The following is a 21,648-nucleotide window of genomic DNA, read 5'->3' on the forward strand; positions in this document are numbered from 1 at the left end:
ATAATTTGTACGGACATCCGAACGCATTAACTTCGTACTGCCATCGCATTGACACATTTGTTCCTAATTGTTGCATCGCATAAGTTTATATTATTGTGTTTGTTATATATAGATATATATTGTGAGTAAAGCGGTGTTAGTTATTGAAAGTGTGTCCTGAGATAGCACACTCTCGGTTCCATAGACGGAGGACGATACTTATTGTCTATTTGACATTTTACGTAAACTTCCAAAATGACGATAACTAATAATAGTTCCAGCGATCGATGACAAAGAACTCGGCAAACGTCGCGTCATTTAACGCGTTTAAGGGGAGGCGATTCGAAACAGGCGGTTCTCCTGAGAGGAATAAAAAATATGTCCATTCTATGCGCGATTATTTTCCGAAGCTAAGCGATAGATCGCTAGTTTGGCGTGTTATTTTGCACCCGCAGAGGCTACGACCTGTGAATAAATGGTTTTTGTTGAAACGATTAATTGTCGGAGTGTGTGAAAAATCCTGACGTCTGCATCTCGATATACTATAATGTAAATAATAACGAATATTGCCGAAAAGAAATATCTGCTTCTCCATCTGTTGCATACCACTTTTTTGGAGATTCTTCAGTTTTAGACTAATTGAGAACGTGGATTATTCGAACATCATCTGAGCGTAAGTACGTTACAACAGAATGAATATTAACAAATATTTTTTTTTTTCACATATTTTCTTCGAAGACATAAAACGTATCACCAGAAAGTTTTATGTAAATTTATTTCAAAAATGGCAGAGCTTAAAAAGGAACTATTATTCACCTTATGATATAATTATCTTAATCTACTTTACATTAACAGGTACATAATATAATATACATATGTATATACGCACATTATATTATAGTACACATTTACAACCACTGTACCAACTTTCTGTGACTTGTCAATTTTTTGTTCTCAGTCCACACGATTTATATTCGTTTGTTAGGACTATCGCGCGCGCGCGACTGTGCTACGCGTAATTAGTTCCAAACAAAAACAATATGTTAAAATAACATTAGATCCACTTAATTTAGTTGCATTTTTTTACAATTTTTATCTCTTAATATCAGGGTTGGTAAAGACTAATGTTTTTTTTTTTTTTTTTTTTTTTTAAAAAAAAAAAATTTTTTTTTTTAACATGTTTCTTCTTGAATATGTTTTTAATGCTTCAAATATGCTTTGAACAGTACTATAAAAAAAACATATTAAAAACATCAATTGAGCATGTTTTAAACTGTTTAAAACACGTTTAAAACATGTTTTTTACCAACCCTGCTTAATATATATATATTTAAAAAAAGAGGGAATAAAATGTAGTAAGTGCAGTTGAAAGTTACAAGTCTAGTAATGGTATTAGTTAAGTATGATAAAGATTATTACTCCATGCGCTGTTCCTTCTGCTGATGCCCACCGTATCTCCTTTGTAGTTCTTCTTCCATCGCCTGCAGTTGTTCTCTACTCTGTTCCTGCGTCATCTGTTCCATTAGCTCGTGATTATAAGTGGAGTGCAACATCAGTGCCAATACACCGGCTCGCGTCGCCATATTCGACCGGATCTGCCTCTCTTGCTCCACGAGCTCATCGATCTTCAACCATTGCCTCACTCTTTCCATATCGATTTCTGCTCGTCGTAGTTTTTCCCACATGTAGTGCTTTACGCAGCTCTTTTTAGGTGCACGACAGAATTCGCCCGTGGCATCGAAGACATTCGTGACTAATGGACAACCGCATACTTCAGCGTCGCCAATTTTCGGATCCTTACAGTGTTCGGGGCAGAGAACACGCAGTCTTTTGCAGTAAGTCCTGTTCCCAGGATTGTAGAAGTCGCAGAACATCACCTGGCCCTCGATGCGTGTTTTAAAAATCGAGCCAAAGGACGCTTGCGATTCGTACTGCAAATTACAACCTAAATAAGCATTTTTATTTCGAGAAAAAAAAAGAGAAATTCATTCTATAGAATAAACTATAAAACTTATTAACTAAAATGAGACTGGCTCACTAACTAAATGATAAATATACATATAATATTCTAAGTTTAAGTAAATGCTTCCATTTGTGAACTCAATTTTAGAACCATTTAAGAACTCATAAAGTCAAGTAATCGACAGTTACAATTTTCTGTAACTTGTAATACCTTATTGAAACATTTTTCCATATGTTTAATGGCGGTTCTCGAGTTGACTTCGTGGCCGCACGTTATACAGTACATGCTGCTCTCTGTGTCGTCGTTGTCATCCACCTCGGCTTGTGGATCGATGGACGCGTGCTTCGCACGTTCAACAATACGATCTAACTCGACGTGTCTCTTTTCTAATTCTTGCAGTATCCTACGGACGTCGTGCTGCTGCTTTCTCACGGATTCCAGAGCGCGTCTGTTATTTTGCTCCGCAATGCATGTGGTCAACGACCATTCCTGTATCCGTTGTGGCAGCACCTGATAGATTCTACTCGTCGCCAGCTTCAAACCGCAATCGTCGGAGCAGTACTTGCTACCGGGTCGCGATTGCTTCATGCATGTGGGTCCATAACAGTGGCGTGGTGGCTCCAAGTACTCGTTCCTCTCATTACTCGAATCCCTCTTCCGTCTCTTGGTCAATTTCGTTCCCTTATTGAGACTTTTGGATGGTTTTAGCGGATCGCCTACTACACGGCAAGTTCGTTGAATACATCTGAGCTTCAGTCGTACCGAAGGTCCAAATTTCTTCAGATGCCTACACGTATGAAATCCAAAAAGATTAATTTTATAAGCAAAACTGTTTCACACAAATGATGACTTTGTCAATCATTCTTTTGTTATGTTACCTGCAGGCGTCACACTTTCCACAGTTTTCTGTACGTAAACATCCTGTACACTCTCCACATCGTTTGGAGGATTTTTTTTCTACTTTAGGACCCCATGGTGCATCATATTCGTATCGATGTCCTCTTTCCTTCTCTTTGTATTTTTTATGTTTCCTGTCGTCTTGATCGGTCCTACGTGGTTTGTATCGTGTTATCAATGTTGGATCTTCTTCTCTGCAACGCTGAATATAATAATTTTACATTAAGCTGCCTTTCATTGCTACTTTAAACAATTTGGTTGTATAAAAATCACTCGCTTACAACACAGAAAAATTGTTTTATATGCTTTGCTTCTTTTTCGGTTATGTTTATGCAATCACCATGGTACCACTCTTCGCATGCATCACATCCTCTGAAATAACAAAAAATGTAAGATTCACAATTTTGTCTCAAATTAGCAAAGATTAGACAAAAATAATTCTGGGCATTGATTTCTCTGAATAATTATACTCACATCATAAAGCGAGAACTGTCGGAGCTTCTACAAATACAATATGCTTGACCATCCTGTTTCAATAATGTTGCAATTTTGCTTTTCCTCTCTGGCAGCATAAACTGCTTCGCTATTTCTTCTTTCTGTACGGAATACAAGTTAAAGATCAATCCAAATATTTTTTTTAGTAAACAAAGAGGTTAGGCGGCATTTCAAATGTTATAAACCAGGAGACTTGTGCAAAATAAATAGTACTATTGCAATTTATTTATATGGCAATGCTTTCGTTTACAAAACTAGCCAAAAATTGTATTTTATTTAATTTTCAGCCGCTTGTACACATTTTAATTCTCACCGACAAACTGTGCTGTCTTTTATCAGCCATGATGAAGCGAATCCAAACTAACACAAGCAAAATAGTTTCTATCGTTTTTATGATATTAATATTACACTATTTACATCATTTACACACGTTTCACTCATATGTACAATTTATATATACGGACAAACATACGTTTTACGATTGTATAAAAAAACAAGCGATCAATCTCATCGCCATGTTGATTAATAGGTACTGTCGCCATTATCGGTAATATGGTACGATCGGTATTGCAGAAGAAATTTCAAAATTCTCAAAATGCATTTAAAAAATATAAGAAACAGAAAGTTCTAAGAATAATAAGTCTGTTAAGCCCAAGACACAATGCGAGGGAATAGCGATAACGATAGAAATAACACGATTTCAAAAACTGTGTATTCCGGCGTATCAAATCTCTCATAGGTTGAAATCATGTTATTTCTATCGCTATCGCTATTCCATCACAATGGGTGCATTCAGTATTACAATCTGTAAAGGCCGTTCTACATTGGTCGCATTAATGTTGGATTCACCCTGCATCCGATTTGCGTCGTATGACGCTCTGCAACCAATCAGAAAACAGGATTCCGATGATACGAAGCAAAATCCATCGGAATCCTGTTTTCTGATTGGTTGCAGAGCATCGTACGACGCAAATCGGATGCAGGGTGAATCCAGCGCAACGATTGCTGTTTGTCGGTTCTATTTTAGCCAATCATAATGCAGCTAATGCAGGCTAACTTTAAGGTGCGTTCACATGCAAACGTCAGGCGTCAAACAGTGGAAGCAGCAATCAATCAGCTGGGATGCGGGCAGTGATGTAAAAAATATTTTTACACTGTAAAAATCACCTCGTTGATTGGTTGCTGCCTTTGCTGCTTAAAACTTGATGCTTGCACCTTTATGCACCGTTCGAATTCAGCATTAAATCTGTAGGTCTTCTCCTCTTTACTTGAGGGCATAATGCAAGTAGACATGCTCCAAGTAGATATGATGCAAGTAGATCATGAATGTAATGTAGAAATTATGTTAGCCGAAAGTTCAAGTTACCTTCCAAGTCGAAACGTCCTACTAGACTTTTCCTGCATTCGTCGTCAGGATGTACCCAATAATAAAGCTTAACGTCTTCAAGCCAGCACCTCTTCAACGTCATGCATCCAAATTTGTATATAGCTTAAGCTCTCGGTGTCCATGGAGCATCGTACATTTTTGACATTCTTCGAGGATATTACAAATTTGGATGTTTGGCGTCGAAGAGATGACAAGATCTGAACCACTTCACAATTATGAAATGTAAAAATTTTATTTTCTCTCATAAAAAGTTAAATGAATTACAAATAATAAAATTTAAACATTGATAGAACTTCTTGCGAAAGTCATGTAGAGAAAAAGAATTTATTTATATTATACATATATAAAATATCAAATAGCAGTATAAAATATTAAATGACTTTATTTTTTTTAAATTTGCGTTTGAAATAAAAAAATAAAATTGCCAGTGTGAAAAGACTGTCATATGCTTGTAATATCTTATATTTGTTAGAAACTATACAACAACAATTATATCACAGGAATATATTCTAAAGTACAACGTACGCGAGTCACACAGGCCCACGTAGATTTCATTCTCATAACAAAGACGCGCGAATCAAAAATACTTTAAGAATCGTAACAGAGATTCGTATCAAAGACTTTTTTGCGGCGCGTTTCTTTTTAAAAAAATTCTCCTATGATCGACATTCGTTGTAGGAATGGTTGAGTTTGACAGGACAAAATCTGATAGTTCTGCCTCGCTGTGACATTGGTCGGATAAAGATTCCCACGTCTGATGTTCTCCAGCATTATTTGTGGTTCGAATCTGGCCTTAGCGGGACTCGGCGTGGTGTTCCTTCGTGTTCCACCTTCTGTCGCGAGTCCAGAACCAGAGTATTGTTCGTTGGATAATATTGGGGGTTCAAAATTATCGGAACCATCGGTACCGTCGCTGTCGTCGGCCTTGTAGATCATCGACGAGGGCGGAAGGACCTGCGTCGTCGACAATCGGATTTCGCTCCGATTCGATTTTTCAATTTCCTCGTCCCTGGCGTTTTCATGTTCGATGGAATCCGACGAATCCGTTGACGAGACGTTTGGTGACGAAACGCTCTCGTTGAAACCGTCCTTCTTCTCGCTCGCAGAGTAATGCCTGATCTCGGAGAGCTTCGTAATCGTGATTGGCAACACGTCCGGATTCTTGCTAGTGGCATCCGTTTCAGGGTAAAGCTCGTTCGGTGATGCGTTGTCCACCAGTGCGTCTCTCGTCGGGACGAATCTCCTCAGGATCGATCTCTCTTCCGGGAAGATCTCCTGCGCTGGCCGGCAACAATAGAGAGCACCAGGATCGATGGGGTGAGCTTCAGTGTTGAAGATATATCCGCCGGCATCCACCACACACTGGCCCCATTGAGTGTCGATTATCTCGCCTTCAGAACCGGTATTGTGGATAAAGTTGTCGGTATCGAAAAGAAGGTACAGGTACTTGGTGGTCTCCGCTAGGAAGAAAGATTCCATTCGGTCTGCTTTACGATGGTCCCGGACGTCATTGATGGTCGCGTAACCACATGTGGTTTTCGCGCTGTGTTGCAGACTCCTCAGGATGTCCACTCCTACTTGGATCAAATACGGATCCCTGGTTGCCCTGTAAAGATACATGACAGATTCTATAAGCTCTGGCCTCAATGGATAGCCCTCCCTGTTGGTCCCTGCCTCGGCCTGTGGTATATTGTAAAATTCCGGGGTGAATCCAAATTGTTTCCACACGCGATGGTAATTGTGTAAGGATTTCATCGCGTCGCTAATCTCGCCGAAGAGACTCAACACGCCGGGCCAATACGCATCTAGAGATTGAAAGACTGGTAGAGTCACTTGACCCTTGGTCATGGAGACCCACAGATGCCAGTCTTCTCGACGAATGTACTTCTCTATAGCCTGCTTATGCTCCTGGAATATCGAGGCCAGCAGGGGATCCTGAAAGAGCAGCGTACCCTTTGCCAGGTACTCGAAGTAAGAGTCTATTCCGGCGCCTATGCCGGAATCCTGAGCGGTCCAGTGGCCGGTTAGGACGTCTATATGATTACCGACTAGGCCGATGCTGGATTTGTAGTAGTGCAGCGCCTTTATAGCATTCATGGCTACCTCCTCGTACAGTGGATCACCGGTCAGTCTGGAGAGAGTGCCGAATTCCAGCAGGAAGGTACCAATGCCAGCGGTGCACGTGATACTGGTCTCACCTTCCGGTACTCCGTACTTGAGATTAACCGTGCCGTACGGCATTCCCGTGGGCGTATCAAACGCGGCGATCAACCTGTTGGCCATGTCCTCGGCGAGGCGCAGCAGCGGGCCGTTGCAGGGCCAGCCGGGTTCCAGCTTGACGCCGGCTCTACGTGACAGCAGATGTGCGCTCAGCAACCCACCAACCACCCGGATATTCGTCTCGAACACCGACACATTGATGTTGGCCTCGAAGTTCGTCCTCGTGCTGATCAGCTCGGCTACGCGACGAAACTCGGAGAAGTTACCCATAACCGCGAGTGTGTCCAGGGCATCGATCAAGGTTAGGGAGAAGCTGCCCCACGTGTCGAAGCCGTCGCAACTCAGCGAGCGCAGTTCATCGTACGGATAGGCATGCGTCAGGTAACCAGAGTAGGCATAATCGAACATGGATCGTACCTCCTCCCGCAGGCTGATCAGATCCTTCTTACTGTACTCCCGAAATCCGCTGACCAGGATCAAGAAACCGAAAATCGAGCCCACTCTAAAGAGGATCATCGCTGTTGCTTAACCGTCCGTGGCCTCTTATCTGTCATCACTGTGCATCGTCGCGTCTTCGACGACGTCAACAATACGTCGAGTCTCTCGTGATGAGGCTCGAGCGCCCCGCGTTCGCCACGTAATCAAAATAATCCCGCTGCTGCTCGCTGTAAACATCGCGTTGGTCGCGTTGTTCCGCGCGACGTCAACCTAACCTAACCTAACCTACAAATCTGCACCGCGAGCTCGTAGTGCTCGTACTCCTGCACGTAGAAGAGCTGTACGCGCGCGCACGATCGCGCGCGATGTAAAATCTGACTCTCGTCTCCCGTTACTCCCGTTATTCCCGTTATTCCCGTTTCGATTGCAGGAACGAAAGGAAGACAAACGTGCGATCGTCACTGTGCGCGACGCTCGAAAACCCTCGAAACTCTCCGTTTGCAGCTGTTTGCAGTCCCTGGCAGCCCCTGGTTGACACAGCGTAACATAACCAAAGTGACCGAAAGAGGGTCTTCAAGCCTTTGAACTTGTTAAGACAGAACAGTAGGAAAAAGTCAGAATCATTTATAACTTTAAGAAGTTAGGGATAATAATCTGAGAATAATAATATATTCAGGTTTCAGAGTTCTAGTGTCAGCTCAAAAAGAAGTTAAAGGAACAAAACCCACCAAGCCAATTTCAAGAACTGTCAAAAGAGACTTCAAACATTAAAGATAGTACGTCAATTTGATGCAAAGGAAAGAATAATATAACACGGGAATAGTCAAAGAAACAATCTAGATGTGAAGGTGTGCGCAATAATTCTTTATATAAAAAAAGACACGTACGTGGAATCACGACGTTTGCGAGCTAGAAACATGGAGCTAGAAATGCTACTACGGAACCACGCTTCAGCAAAGAAATGTACGTATATGCCTTTGTCTTCTAATAAAAGCAGCATTTCTTCTAAAATATGATATATGCATCTTTTAATGATGAATTCAGTCACTCACACTATATTGAATTAGTAAATATTATAAAAGACTGCTTTATATGAAGGATTTAATGTCTGTATTCATACTTTCATAGTCAGACCTTATATTTGAGGCTTCCTTAAATTTATCTTTAGATGCTCGGTGGTTAATAAAATGAGTTGTAGAGCATCTGTAGATAAATTTAAGGAAACCTTAAATATAAAGCATGACTATGAATATGGATATATATATATAAATGAGGTTAATATGCTATAATAAACTTTAACAATGAAATAATACATGCATATTCCTAAATAACATGCTAATAATGAATGTTTAGTCATTCTACTTTTAAGTAGGTAGGTGATTTAAAGATACGCAAATTGATAGATGAGATGCTCAGAATATCCCAAAAAAGTTTTTAATTTTATAGTTATATTTTTTATTATATTACAATTAAATTTACATTACATATAATTATATCCTTATGAGAGGAATGTAAAAATAATATACTTTAAGTCTTCTGGACAATAATTTTTATTTTCCTTTTCAAGAACAAGATTTTAAAGAAATCTCTGTACCTAGAGTTTTATGATCACCTTACCTATCCACTTAAAGGTTAAAATATTTATATGCTTTCACGTTTAACTTTGTTAATTTCATGTATAGCAGCTTTTAGAATATACTAATCTAGTGTAATGCAAATAACCAAATTAGCTATAAATAAAAAAAATACCTTGCTTATTTGTTTCATTGAATATCATGAGACATACTGTTACAGCTGATGAGAATTCTCAAGAAGATGAAAAGAAAGAAGACAAATACTTTCAGAAGATGTATCAGCAGTGGAAGGGTGTGAAGACTAAGAATGATTCCACTTATAAAGTCATACCAAAATTCTATTTCAAGGTATTACTCGTATCCTGTAGACTTAGACTTTGAAGTATATTTCTGTTATATGTTATAAAAAATACTGTTTTTTTTTTAGTTGCCGAAAGAAGATGAGATTCTACCACAGAAATTACGTGAGGAAACACGCGCCTTATTCCTACAAAGACGTTCTAGACAATTACTCGATAACCATGAATTGAAAGCCCTCTGGGTTTTGTTGGACAAACATCACAGCCCGCCTTTGTCAGGAGACGAGCAGTTAATTAATTATGAGGACTTTAAGAAAGTAGGCAAACTGGCAGGAGCAAAGTGCAGTCCGTATTTTACTGCAGTTGTTTTTGCTAAACTACAACAAGGAGATCTACATGGTAGAATTAGCATAATGGCATTATTCAATTACGTCATGCGAAAAGTTTGGTTACATCAAACAAGGATTGGACTATCTTTATATGATATTACTGGACAGGGTTATCTTAGAGAGTCGGTGAGTCTATAATCTAAAATATTTTATTATTTGTGTGTGTGTGTGTGTACAGCATACTATATTTTTATTTCAAGTAAAGAGAAATGTGCTCTTTTTGATACAAAATTGTTACAAAAAAGAATCAACTTTTTATAGGAAACAGATTTCTACAGAATGTTAAAATAATAAAATCAAAATATTTCATACCATCTCCTCAGTTGTAAAAATATAGATATATACATGGAAAAAAAAATATTAATGATACAGTATACATGAGATCACAAAGAGAATACTAACCAAAATTGCCACACATTAAAACTTTAAATTTTTTTCTGAATAAAGAAAACAGCATTTATTTTTTAATTCTCCAAATATCTCAGATTAGATTTTTATAAGTGAAACCCTAATGAATACACCTTAATAGTACACTCTTTTAACATTCACTTATTTGCAGGATTTGGAAAATTACATCTTAGAACTGATACCAACATTGCCACAACTTGAAGGCTTGGAAAAGTCCTTCCATTCGTTTTACGTGTGCACAGCCGTCAGGAAATTCTTATTCTTCTTAGACCCGCTTCGAACTGGAAGAGTTCGTATTCAGGATATTTTAGCGTGTAGCTTTTTGGACGATCTTCTAGAATTGAGAGACGAGGATTTGCCGAAAGATTTGCAAGAAGCCAATTGGTTCTCTGCGCCTTCGGCCCTTAAAGTTTACGGGCAATATCTTAATCTGGACAGAGATCACAATGGAATGTTGAATAAAGAGGAACTCGCTGGGTAATAAGTCTCAAAACATTATGTCGTGTAGTGTTATATTAATACATGTTAAAGATATAATTGTTTTGTTAACAGATATGGCACTGGTACTCTAACCGGTGTTTTTCTCGAACGAGTATTTCAAGAATGTCTTACCTATGAAGGCGAGATGGATTACAAGACGTATTTGGATTTCGTTTTAGCATTAGAGAATCGGCACGAACCTCAGAGTCTTCATTACCTCTTTCGAATTCTCGACATTAATAATCGTGGTTACTTGGATACTTTTTGTCTGAATTATTTTTTCCGGGTATGTATTACTGTAATATAAATTTTATTACACAGTTTCTGAATCACGAAGTAAAAAACGCTAAAATATTTTGTAGGCGATACAAGAACAGATGACAATGCATGGTCAAGAGCCCGTTAGTTTTGAAGATGTCAAAGATGAGATATTCGATATGGTGAAGCCAGCAGATCCGTGTAAAATTACGCTGCAGGACTTACTGTCTTGGTAAGAAGATATTAAATATATCATGGTGTGAAAATGCGGTATATTGTAACTAAAATGTTCTAATTGCAAAAGCGGACAAGGCGACACGATGGTCAGTATCCTGATCGAATTCCACGGCTTTTGGGCATATGAAAATCGCGAAGCTATGGCGGCTGATACCGGAGATGAATCGTCCCATGTATGACGAAGCACTTCCCATCCAAGAATACGAGATAAACGTCCCGAGATAGATAGCGCACGACTGGACATTAACACTTAATGTGTTTAACACGATATTGTGATGATACGCATTTTGTAGTAACAAAATTTTTATATTTTATTATGTGCCAGAACATGGCAATCACCGTCTCACATGTATAACATTTTAGAATTAATATATTCTATATTGATTTTTAATATTTCTTATTACTCGCTTTCTTGCTTAGTAATACACATAGAAATATTTGAAACAACAGTTACGAGAAACATTATAAGAATGTAGACATGCTTAAAGCATATATATTTTCTTACAGATACAATATGATTAATGTTTCGACTTCATAGCGTCTTTTTCAAAATCCATATAAAATCTAAATTGTATACAGAAATAATTTAATGATACATACAGTCATTATTAGTAAATTATCGTCAAGAAACCAAAACAGATAGACTGATATTTATATTTCATCTACTTTGTGTGGATGGTCTTGTTAAATACCTTCAAAAAAATCTCAAAATTTTCATCGTTAAACAATAAAATAAAATTAATAGGAGATTCATTATTAATCAGTGAGAATCGATAATACATCTAAATTGAAGTAGTTTTCAGGTACCATCGTTATGAATAAATAGCCACATCTCAATCTGATTAAAATTTTTTTGGTTTCGAGAAATTTCGAGAGAAATTTCTATGGACCATTTACATGATTTTAAATCGTATGGTTAGGGTGCTCTTTTATTTGTTTCTGCCGTATAACAATAAATGTACAGGACAAAGAGGTTCTTGGATCTCTTTATCTTGTAGCTAATCAGACTTGTCAACAAAAAACGCACAAATAAAATAGCGGTCCTACACAGGGTCAGTGGTATCAGTCGCACAGTCGTATCAGTAGCGTACTATTAAATTGAAGTAATCTACTTAAAGAGCCCCAGCCTAAGAATCGGAGAATAAGAACAAATTAATGTTTTCTCTTTCTAGAAAAAAGTTTCGAGCTTTAGTCTCTGAAAGTTTCAATTAGCATTCTCTTCAGAAGCATATGCATCCTTCGCGTACTTTTTCTCAATCCATCATTTTATTGATGAACCTGAAAAAGGTTTGGAGCATGAAACATATATTTTCGATGTTTTATTATTTCGACATTTGCAAAAATTCAATTAACAACTTTGGGTCTGCCTACAACAAATTCACTTTTTTCTTTTCAAAATGGCTTTATTATTTATTAAAGAGCGTTGTGTATTTTCTTTGTAAAAAAAATCAGTTTTTATTATACAGCATCGAAATATGAATTTCTTTGTTAACCGACTGAACATTTATACAGATTGAAACGTGTAATTTCTATTTTAATTTTTCTTCAAAAATTTCCTTTTTTATTTACATGAAAGTAAAAAGAAGGACGTTTTAATTACTTTGTTAACGGGCGGGGAGAAATTCGTGGCTACGTCACTGCGACGCAGCGTCTTTTTCGCGTCTCTCTTTACATCGTTCGCGACAGTTCACGATACGGTAGTGTACAGTATGGAGCTTGGTTCAGCTTGGGTCTGGTTTCGATATTCGTAATTCGATCTCGACTCGCACGAAACAAGAAAGGTTTGTTATCGTTACACCAGCTTCAAGGACGCTCCTTGATAGTCATATCTAATATTTAGTCCATTCTGCAGTCAGCCTTCTCATATATCCCTGATAAAAAAAAGTTGCTAGAGAACGACAGAAACAATCCTATTGTTTTGAATATGGAATCTGATTCGTGAATTCATTAATTTGAATCAGATCTTACACGATTGTTTGCGGATCTTCGTTTCGTCTGTTTGCGAAGTGAAAGGCCGCGTTTGGCGCGCATTTTTCGACGCATTCGCTTCGAATTTTACGCGTTTGCGTGATATCAGCCGCGAGCCTGCGAGAGATCGAGGTGGAGGGTGGAGGAATCAGCGAGTAAACTGTCATTCCGCCCACTCCTCTATGCTCCATTGCTCCCCTACGACTCCCTACTCCCTGTAGTCTGTTGTAGTCCCTGTGACCCCCACGTCGTAGCCACGCACTTCCCCTTTCCTCACCGCGTCACCAACCAAGCTCCCCACTCCCCGTAGTTTCCCGTCAGTATGGCGCTCGCGTTTAAATTCAACGGTTGGAAATAAAGGCTACTCCCGTTCTGTTGCAGAGCGTAAGGATCGTTCCGATCTTCGTTAGGTGTCTTTCTAGGGGTTTTTACCATTCGTATCAGCGGTGGCGATTGCGTGACGAAATTTCGAGCGAGAGCTGACAAGCTTTGGACACATAATCACGCCAAGAAACAATGGAGCCCTTCGTTCAGGTGAGGATCCTGCCTTTTTATTTGTCTTGTTGCTAAGATAGACTCACGATAGGAGGAATACTAGCACGTACCGTGACGTAGTTATGATTGTATTTCACGATTTATATCTATGTATAAATTCTCTTTTATTGCTCATTATTTATTAATTAATGAAAATTTTTACGTATTATTTTTGAGAGGCATGACTATGGTGACCATATGTCCTTTATTTTAGGTTGCTGTTCTTTAGATTGATCTATTTCTTTCAAACTTAATTTTGTCCTTATTTTCTAATATTGTCCTTTATCATCCTTTATTTTGACATTAGGTATGGAAAATTCTTTCCTAAGTGTGAGAAAATTTAACTTAAAGCTTGCATTTACATGAAATGCAATTTTGAAATAAATTATTTATAAATTTATGATTTTTTTTTTAAATAATGACATAATTTAAAAACATACATTCTTCAGAAAAGTATCATTAAAAGGCCTCTTTAATATTATTTTATTTAAAAAAAATATACATATAATACCTAAATATAATATAATAAAAATATATTATAAAGTGTATAATATATAAATATATATAAATATATTTGTTTTTGTTAATTATATTTCTTAATTTTTTAAATTAAATTTATTCAAACTAGTTTTCATTTTTTATTATTTTGAACCTTTTATCATTTCAGATTAAGAATTTGTTCCAATACAGTCGAATCAATTATATTGTGCAATACAATTTTTATAGCACAGGTTCTTGACAGTCACAAACTGGTTTGAAAACATGTAGGAACAAAGTTAAAAATTTTCAGATTTGTCCTTCATTTTCTTTAAGAAAATATGGTCACTGCAGGCATGACATAATATTAATCATTGAGATTACTATTTTTATTATTAAATCTATAATATGTAAATGTTCTGTAATATTTACGCAACACCATTATGATAGAATTACATACTGTAATATAGATTATGATACAAACGTTTTTGTAATATAAATTTTTTTTGTGATATAATCTATAACATATATTAATTATTGACAACTAGCGTATGTTGGAACGAGCTAAAGCCAGGAGAGAGAAACTGGATGAGAAGTTGTCAAATGCAGGACATAATGTTAAAAAAAGGCGGAGCCCTTTGAAAAATGCTTTGCTAGAACAAGCTACAGGTAATATTTCCAGGATTTATTTTATAGCGTTTATATATGAAATTTTAATAGTCAGTTAAAAATATGTTTGAAATAAATTAAAATAAAATCTGTAGCTGTTAGTTTCTTGTTTGTTAAAAGAAATATCTTATTTAACAGTAGCAAATGAAAATTCAGCTAAATCACCAATCCAAGCAGTTGCAGTTAGTGCATTTTCTCCTACCAAGTCTCCTCGTAAATCTCCTATAAGTAACATCGCATCTCCGAATAATGAACAAGAAAACAAGGAGAATAGTGACTTTCAAATTCATAATATGCGATCCAAATTACACAGACTTGGAAAATTATATTCTGGTAAGCAACATTTCAAAATAAAGTATTGAACATTGTACTGAACTTTAAGTTAAAGTCCTAACTCTTTTGCATGAATAATATAAGCTTAAATATTACTCTGAATCTCTCCGTTCGGTTACTCCCACACGATTCATACAGAGCACTCCCACACAAGCTTTCAAAACTTGTTTCTAACACTTGTACATGAGTATGTTTATGTCTGAATACACACAGCATGTATATAACATACATGATTATGCTTTTTCGTTCTATGTTTCAAACTTTTTTTGAAGAATTATATTACAGTTCACATTAAAAAATTTTATTATATTAAATTTTTTTATGCGTCTAAATATAATATAAAAATTTGTTTAAAAGAATTTATTGATGTTTGTATAGATTAATGTTTATTGATGTTTGTATAGATAAATTAATTATTTTTAATATTTATATTTATGGATAAAAAAAAGAATTAATATTTTTTCCTTTGACAGATGATAACAATCAGGAATTAAGTTCACCTATACATCGAACAGAAGAAAAATTTACTGCAGAAGAAAGCGACGATTGTAAACCAGTTAAGAGAGGCGCTAGACTTGATAGATTAGCAGCTTTAGCTTCAACAATTAATAATTGGGAGGATGATTTATCTCATCCAACCATAACTAGTTCCAAGGTATTTTGTAATACTTTGGCGTACAAGTTTTTTTTTTCTTACGTTAGGCCTCTGGGTTGTGTTACATCTCTCTCATATGCTCGTGGTGCACACGCTGATTATTCAATTGCCACGAGCATATGGGACATACAGTCGAACCTGGGACCTCTGGCATGATAGACCAGTGCGCTGTCTACCATATCACGCTCGCGCTCACAAATTTTTTTGTTTTAATAAAATGATGTATTAAGTAATCTGCATATTCTGCATTATAATATACAAATTATTTTATAGATTAAACCTGGAAATAGTAAAGCAGAAAAAATACAAGCAAAGTTTAACGAACAAGTTAAAAATGGATCGGAATCACAACCAAGCACAAGTGGAAGTAACAAATGGAAGAGCAAAGATTCAAGTCCTATCAAACAATTAAAATGGGATAAAAATGTATTAGAAAATTTGGTAAAAACATATTATAATTTTATTCTTAAAAATGAAAGGCTAAAGCTTCGTAAAAATTTTTATATTTATATACATATTTGTATTAAATGTGTAAAGTGTGCGTTAATTTTTTATATTTTTATATTTTCATTCTCTGTTGTTTTTATATCTTTGAAAGAAGAGAAGTAACGATTGAACGATCACATTTGGATAGTTAAAAATATTTACAGGAGGCTCAAGGCTTTAGTCGTACAAAAAGCAATTCTCGTCTTGTGTATGACTATAAGCATTGTTCCCAGGAATCAAACGCTGTCACAAGTTTATCACCTAATAAGAACTCTGCTTACCAGCAGGCGGAGAAGAAACAAATTTTGCCTATTAAGTCTGACGGTTCACCAAGAGGCAAGAAAACGGAAAGTGATGCCAATGTGACTGCAAGTCCAGCTAACTCTTCTAGAAGCAACGATAGTAAAGTTTCTAATACTCCTGAAAATATTAAAAATGCGAATACTACTAGCAGTTCTCGATTACCGTCAAGAACAGGATTTAACGGTTCGCCAAAGACTTTGGTCCAACCATCAGGTTCGGTGTTGAGTAAGGCATCGATATTTGAAGCTAAGAATACAGAGATGAAGGCGAAAGATCCCGCTCAAATGTCGCTCGCCGAAAGAATGGCGTTTTTCGAGCGAAATAAGGGAGAGGCATTAATACCTAAAGCACCGCTTACAATGTCGATACCGCCTAAGAAGTTACAGGAAAAAGATAAGCAAGGATCTAATGCGGGTATATATAGTTTTTAATCGTAAAAATATTTGTCTTCATTTATACGATTTAGAATATCTAACAATAATAATTATTATTATGATATAATAATCAGGTTTTTATATATCTCTTTAATTTTCAAAAAAATAGTATTTGGATTAAATTTTACATAACAGCTTATTAATTTCCCTTTGAAATGACTTATTATTTTTTTAAATTCTGCCCGTACACTTTCAGTATTTACCCAAAATGAACTCAGTATCTCATAATAGGGACTTTTCCTCTAATAATATTTCATTCTTTAGATTCATCTCCAATGAACAATCGAAACATCGATATTCCGAGCAGAACAGTTCTGGAGCAACGTGCGATATTCGAACAAAACAACAAAGTAGAAGAAATGGAAAATCGCATCTTACAAGCTACTTTTGCCGAGAGACAGCGTGAATTAGGCATGTTACGCTCCCGGTTTAATACTAATAAGGAGGTAGCTCGTGCTGCCGCTGGCTCTTGCATTCGAACGAGCGAAAGTAGCGAAGGCAAATCATCGTCGCCAAAGAATTCGCCTGTTTGTCCGGTGAAGCCGACTCCTGCTCCGGTAAGATTAAGTTATTTTATGCGTAAAAGAGTAGCACAAAATTTTTACTGTGTGATATAATGAATTGTATATTTTATTTATTAAATATAGGATCAAATTGTTCAGCCGCCGCCGCCGCCACCGCCATTACCAGAAATTATATCGTATCACTCTAAATCTTCTCCAGTAAAAAGACAAGGTACATAAAAAGAATATTTTTCTTTCACTGTGCTTTTTCTGTTGTAACACTTAAAATTATGAATTGTTTCTTTTCAGTTGTTGGAAGCCCACCGAAAGTTCAACATTTAAATGCAACATCCGACATTAAACGTATCCGCGTGTGTCCACCAAAACCAGGATCTCTGTATCCTAATCTGTCGGAAATAGAAATTACTGAAAGCGAGAGTGATTCGGAATACACTGTCGATAGTACCGAACCTGTAACAGCTACTTTCGACGAGAAAACAGAAACGGAAACCGAGACGGAAACTGAAGCCGATTATTATATTCGAGTAATATAAAAATAAATAATAAAAATTGAAAAATTTTTACATTTAATATATCGAAAACAAAAAGCAAAAATCTTTTTACATTAATACATATATGCGAAAAGAAATATTTTATGCATTCTTCATTTTACAGCATGATGAAATTGATCAAGAAAGTGATAAGGAAAGCGTACAAAATTCATCTTTCGGGCGTATGAGTTTTGGACGCAGTATTTTGCATGAGTTCGACGAACGTTCGTTGTTTAACAAAAAAGTATACAAAGACTTAATCTTAGCGCAGTATACATATTATTAAATACACATCAGATATACTTATGTGTTTTTTAATATTACAATTACAGAGATGCATAGAGCCGGATCCTGATAGTATTACGTCAGACATTTCGGTACTAGATGAAATGGATCAATATTTGGATGAATGTCTTGATGAAGACATTTATCCAAATATTGATCCAGTTCATCGAGAATTAAATGACGTGAAGGAGGAAGGTCCTACACCTCCTAAAATAAATAAAGGCGGTGAAAGTCCATCGATGGGATGTAATAGTTACAAGTACAGTCATTCGTACACGATTTTTATTGAAAATATGTTTCTTGCTCCTTCATTTATTTTTTTAAAATTGTCTAACAAGTAAAACTGTTCTTAATTTCACAGATATCGTTCGCCTTTAAAAGATTCGGATAAACTAGAAGATGGTGACAAGCGCGTACCATTAGTACGCACGGTTAGTGCATATAGACGACAACAATCTCAAGTAAGTTGTTTAATATAACATATCATAATTGATGTAAACAAAGAATAATAACATGATTATTACTGAATTTCAGTTGGCTAAAATTAATTCAGCAAGACACGAAACAGGATCAAATTCAGTTTTTGATACAGAGAAACGCGAAGACGAATCCATATTGGTGCAAATGAAAGTGAAAAAGTTATTGGATAGTATAGACGACAACAATCTCAAGTAAGTTGTTTAATATCATAATTGATGTAAACAAAGAATAATAACATGATTATTACTGAATTTCAGTTGGCTAAAATTAATTCAGCAAGACACGAAACAGGATCAAATTCAGTTTTTGATACAGAGAAACGCGAAGACGAATCCATATTGGTGCAAATGAAAGTGAAAAAGTTATTGGATGAAGTTGTTATAACACAACAGAAAAAGATAGAAGAAGCTAGCAAAGCACTGAATCTGTGTCATTCTACTGTCGAATTTAATGGTTCTAGTGAGCACGTTGGAGGCGAATGGGCTCTGCTTGTCGCTAGTAAGTTTTTATTTTTATATGATAAGTTTTACATATAAATTAGATGATAATAAAATTGAATATTTTAATACATATGAAACTACAATATAGCTACTGAATGTGAAAAATATCTATTTTCTACTTAGCTCACAAACGCCAAGCTGCGTTGAATGAAGTACAGAGGTTGAAACGAGAAGGCACTCTGAGACCTGTTAAGGCAGGCTCGCCGGAAGTGCAGGGGAGTGGATCATTAACTATTTCTGCTATTACATTACCGCTTAAGCAAGAATATTTCCGAAATATGGGCATGAGTAAGTGATTAATTACAATATAGTTAAATTTTTACATTATTTTTTTTATGTAAAACTGAACTATTGAAATAACCAGTATTAAACATAATAATCTTGCAATTTGTTACAGATACATATCTTCATTGTGTCTGCTTGATGTATTATTTAGGAGAAGTTTTCGCTACTCAAGCAGCAACTGCTGAACCAGGCGATTCGTGCATCCGTTTTACTTCGATGTTGAAACTTGATAATTTGCACAGTGATTTCAAGATTCTTGTTGAAGTATATACTTTTCAGACGCAACCAAAATATTTGCCACATGAAAAAAAATATCATATCAGTCATACTGTAAAAGTAAGTCTCAAACCAAGATCCTTCCTTACTTTTCTCTTTATAAAATATATTATAAATATACACAAGAACGATTTAATTTAATGTTGAATCCATTTGCAGGCGGTCAATAAGACACCAAAGAAAAAGAATCAGTTTATAATGCCAGAAATACAGAGTCCAGCAGGTCCAAATGCAATCAGATCACCGGCTTTCGAATTGTCGGGAACAACATCCCTCACCCTCGATGATATAAATCGCGACCAACTTACTTTGTTCGACGTACGTATATTAATTCTTCAGTATAATCAAGATTCGTAATGTCAGTATGTGTGTAATCTTCGCATACTTAATTTGCACTTTCCGTTCAGGTCTCGTCACATTCTCCATTAGAAGGATACCTGCGAATGCGTATATCGCGTAAACTCTCGGTGTCAGTGGAGTATCGTGGATTTTTGACGCTCTTTGAGGAGATTACAAATTTGGGTGCTTGGCGTCGAAGATGGTGTTGGCTTAAAGATGCTAAGCTTTATTATTGGGTACATCCTGAGGACGAACACAAAAAAAATCCAGTAGGACATCTCGATTTGGAGGGTAACTTTTGAACTTTCGACTAACATAATTTCTGCATTATATCTATATTGATTATTATTGATTTAATTTTTGTGATATTGCAGATGTTATTACAAAGCACGTACAATTTATAAATCGAGAGAAATATGCTCGTCCTTACACATTTCTACTTGAGATATCGAGACCTGTACAACCTGGAGATACTAATACTCTCATTATGAAGACAGATGGAAAGGAAACCATAATTGAGTATGTATAGTTGTTTTCTAGTTCTATCGCAATACAAAAATGTGCTCTTGAGTTAGAATATAATTTTTTTTAATTCTGTGGCACTTAATTCATAGGCACTTTTTATTAGCTGATACGAGAGAAAAAGGATTGGAATGGATGTCTAAATTGAATAAAACTCTAAGTTTAATTAGAGCTTGGGGAAGTTCAATTTACAAAGCTTAAATCAAAATTAAACTTTAATTTCGAGCAACGTATTCATGTACGTATAGATCGATTTTTGATAGCAGACATGCATATGTATTCATATGTGATGCATCATTCATCGGAATGTAGAATAAAATACTTTGTTTATAATACTTTACAAGAAAAAGAAAAATATATAGAAAAGTAGCGAATATATACTACTTTTGGCCGCTTAAAAATTTTCGTGTATGATATTATTTGTTTGCTGCAAATAATTAATTGTTTTAATATAAATATTCGAATGAATCGATTTGATTTTTAATCGTGGACACACAATCTATACAAGGTTTCATTAAACGTTGATAGTTATTTTATTAAAAATCAGAATTTCAAAGCAATCTTTCAATGGATAGTCTATCCATTCAATACTGAAATATTTAATGTATATGTATATATACATGAGTATTATGTATTAAATTTTCAGTGCATTTTCTCATATCTTTTGAAACTGTAAAATTCATTTACATTTGACGAGAAAAAGATCTCTTATTGCACTGGGAGGATTTTCAGCTTTATTATAATCGTATTTCAGTATTATTCATATAGTTGCATAATTATATCACCTGCAACATGACGATTAACTTCTTGAATACTTGATCACGTATGTTTACCAAATAGCTATATAAATTTCAACATTCGACATTATTTCGATATAATACACATTAAAGAAATTGTACATAGGCTAATCATAGGAAATTAGTTATTAGTATTTACTGATATAATTAAGAAATATTTATGTATGTAAAATTACTTATATGCGAGCTTATATATTAATATTAGCAATAGTATATACTAATAATAT

At 35.8% G+C, this 21,648-nt stretch overlaps 4 protein-coding genes across 7 annotated transcripts; 2 read left to right on the plus strand and 2 right to left on the minus strand.

Annotated features, from left to right (window-relative positions):
* Nucleotides 1-1,332: 1,332 nt before the first annotated feature.
* LOC108758692 (CXXC-type zinc finger protein 1) lies at nt 1,333-3,841 on the minus strand. 2 transcript variants are annotated; one of them, XM_018503764.1, is made up of 6 exons: nt 3,648-3,841; nt 3,314-3,435; nt 3,121-3,211; nt 2,821-3,041; nt 2,153-2,729; nt 1,333-1,910 (listed from the first exon to the last, which is right to left on the minus strand). In XM_018503764.1, the coding sequence occupies exons 1-6, from the start codon at nt 3,675-3,677 to the stop codon at nt 1,395-1,397; spliced, it is 1,557 nt and encodes a 518-aa protein (XP_018359266.1). In that variant the 5' UTR covers nt 3,678-3,841; the 3' UTR covers nt 1,333-1,394. The 2 variants fall into 2 exon arrangements, with proteins under 2 accessions (XP_018359266.1, XP_018359267.1); XM_018503765.1 differs by having other exon boundaries at nt 3,652-3,683.
* Nucleotides 3,842-5,127: 1,286 nt separating this feature from the next.
* Nucleotides 5,128-7,468, minus strand: Edem1 (ER degradation-enhancing alpha-mannosidase-like protein 2). The gene has a single exon (XM_018503762.1). The coding sequence runs from the start codon at nt 7,455-7,457 to the stop codon at nt 5,364-5,366; it is 2,094 nt and encodes a 697-aa protein (XP_018359264.1). The 5' UTR covers nt 7,458-7,468; the 3' UTR covers nt 5,128-5,363.
* Nucleotides 7,469-7,923: 455 nt separating this feature from the next.
* Nucleotides 7,924-11,368, plus strand: LOC108758694 (serine/threonine-protein phosphatase 2A regulatory subunit B'' subunit gamma). Of its 3 annotated transcripts, none has more exons than XM_018503767.1 (8): nt 7,924-7,992; nt 8,056-8,342; nt 9,174-9,301; nt 9,381-9,767; nt 10,201-10,526; nt 10,602-10,815; nt 10,892-11,019; nt 11,092-11,368. In XM_018503767.1, the coding sequence occupies exons 2-8, from the start codon at nt 8,297-8,299 to the stop codon at nt 11,201-11,203; spliced, it is 1,341 nt and encodes a 446-aa protein (XP_018359269.1). In that variant the 5' UTR covers nt 7,924-7,992; nt 8,056-8,296; the 3' UTR covers nt 11,204-11,368. The 3 variants fall into 3 exon arrangements, with proteins under 3 accessions (XP_018359269.1, XP_018359270.1, XP_018359271.1); XM_018503768.1 differs by having other exon boundaries at nt 7,925-7,982; XM_018503769.1 differs by having other exon boundaries at nt 7,946-7,992; nt 8,063-8,342.
* Nucleotides 11,369-12,644: 1,276 nt separating this feature from the next.
* On the plus strand, nt 12,645-21,113 carry LOC108758928 (actin-binding protein anillin). The gene is made up of 20 exons (XM_018504171.1): nt 12,645-12,805; nt 13,374-13,526; nt 14,552-14,672; nt 14,811-15,005; nt 15,479-15,660; nt 15,934-16,101; nt 16,311-16,863; nt 17,148-17,440; nt 17,531-17,618; nt 17,696-17,931; nt 18,062-18,181; nt 18,270-18,481; nt 18,584-18,683; nt 18,960-19,200; nt 19,326-19,490; nt 19,600-19,823; nt 19,923-20,081; nt 20,171-20,393; nt 20,477-20,621; nt 20,717-21,113. The coding sequence occupies exons 2-20, from the start codon at nt 13,509-13,511 to the stop codon at nt 20,823-20,825; spliced, it is 3,552 nt and encodes a 1,183-aa protein (XP_018359673.1). The 5' UTR covers nt 12,645-12,805; nt 13,374-13,508; the 3' UTR covers nt 20,826-21,113.
* The last annotated feature ends 535 nt before the right edge of the window (nt 21,114-21,648 follow it).

Source organism: Trachymyrmex cornetzi, unplaced genomic scaffold, assembly GCF_001594075.2.
Source record: "Trachymyrmex cornetzi isolate Tcor2-1 unplaced genomic scaffold, Tcor1.1 scaffold16, whole genome shotgun sequence".
Lineage (NCBI taxonomy): Eukaryota > Metazoa > Arthropoda > Insecta > Hymenoptera > Formicidae > Trachymyrmex > Trachymyrmex cornetzi.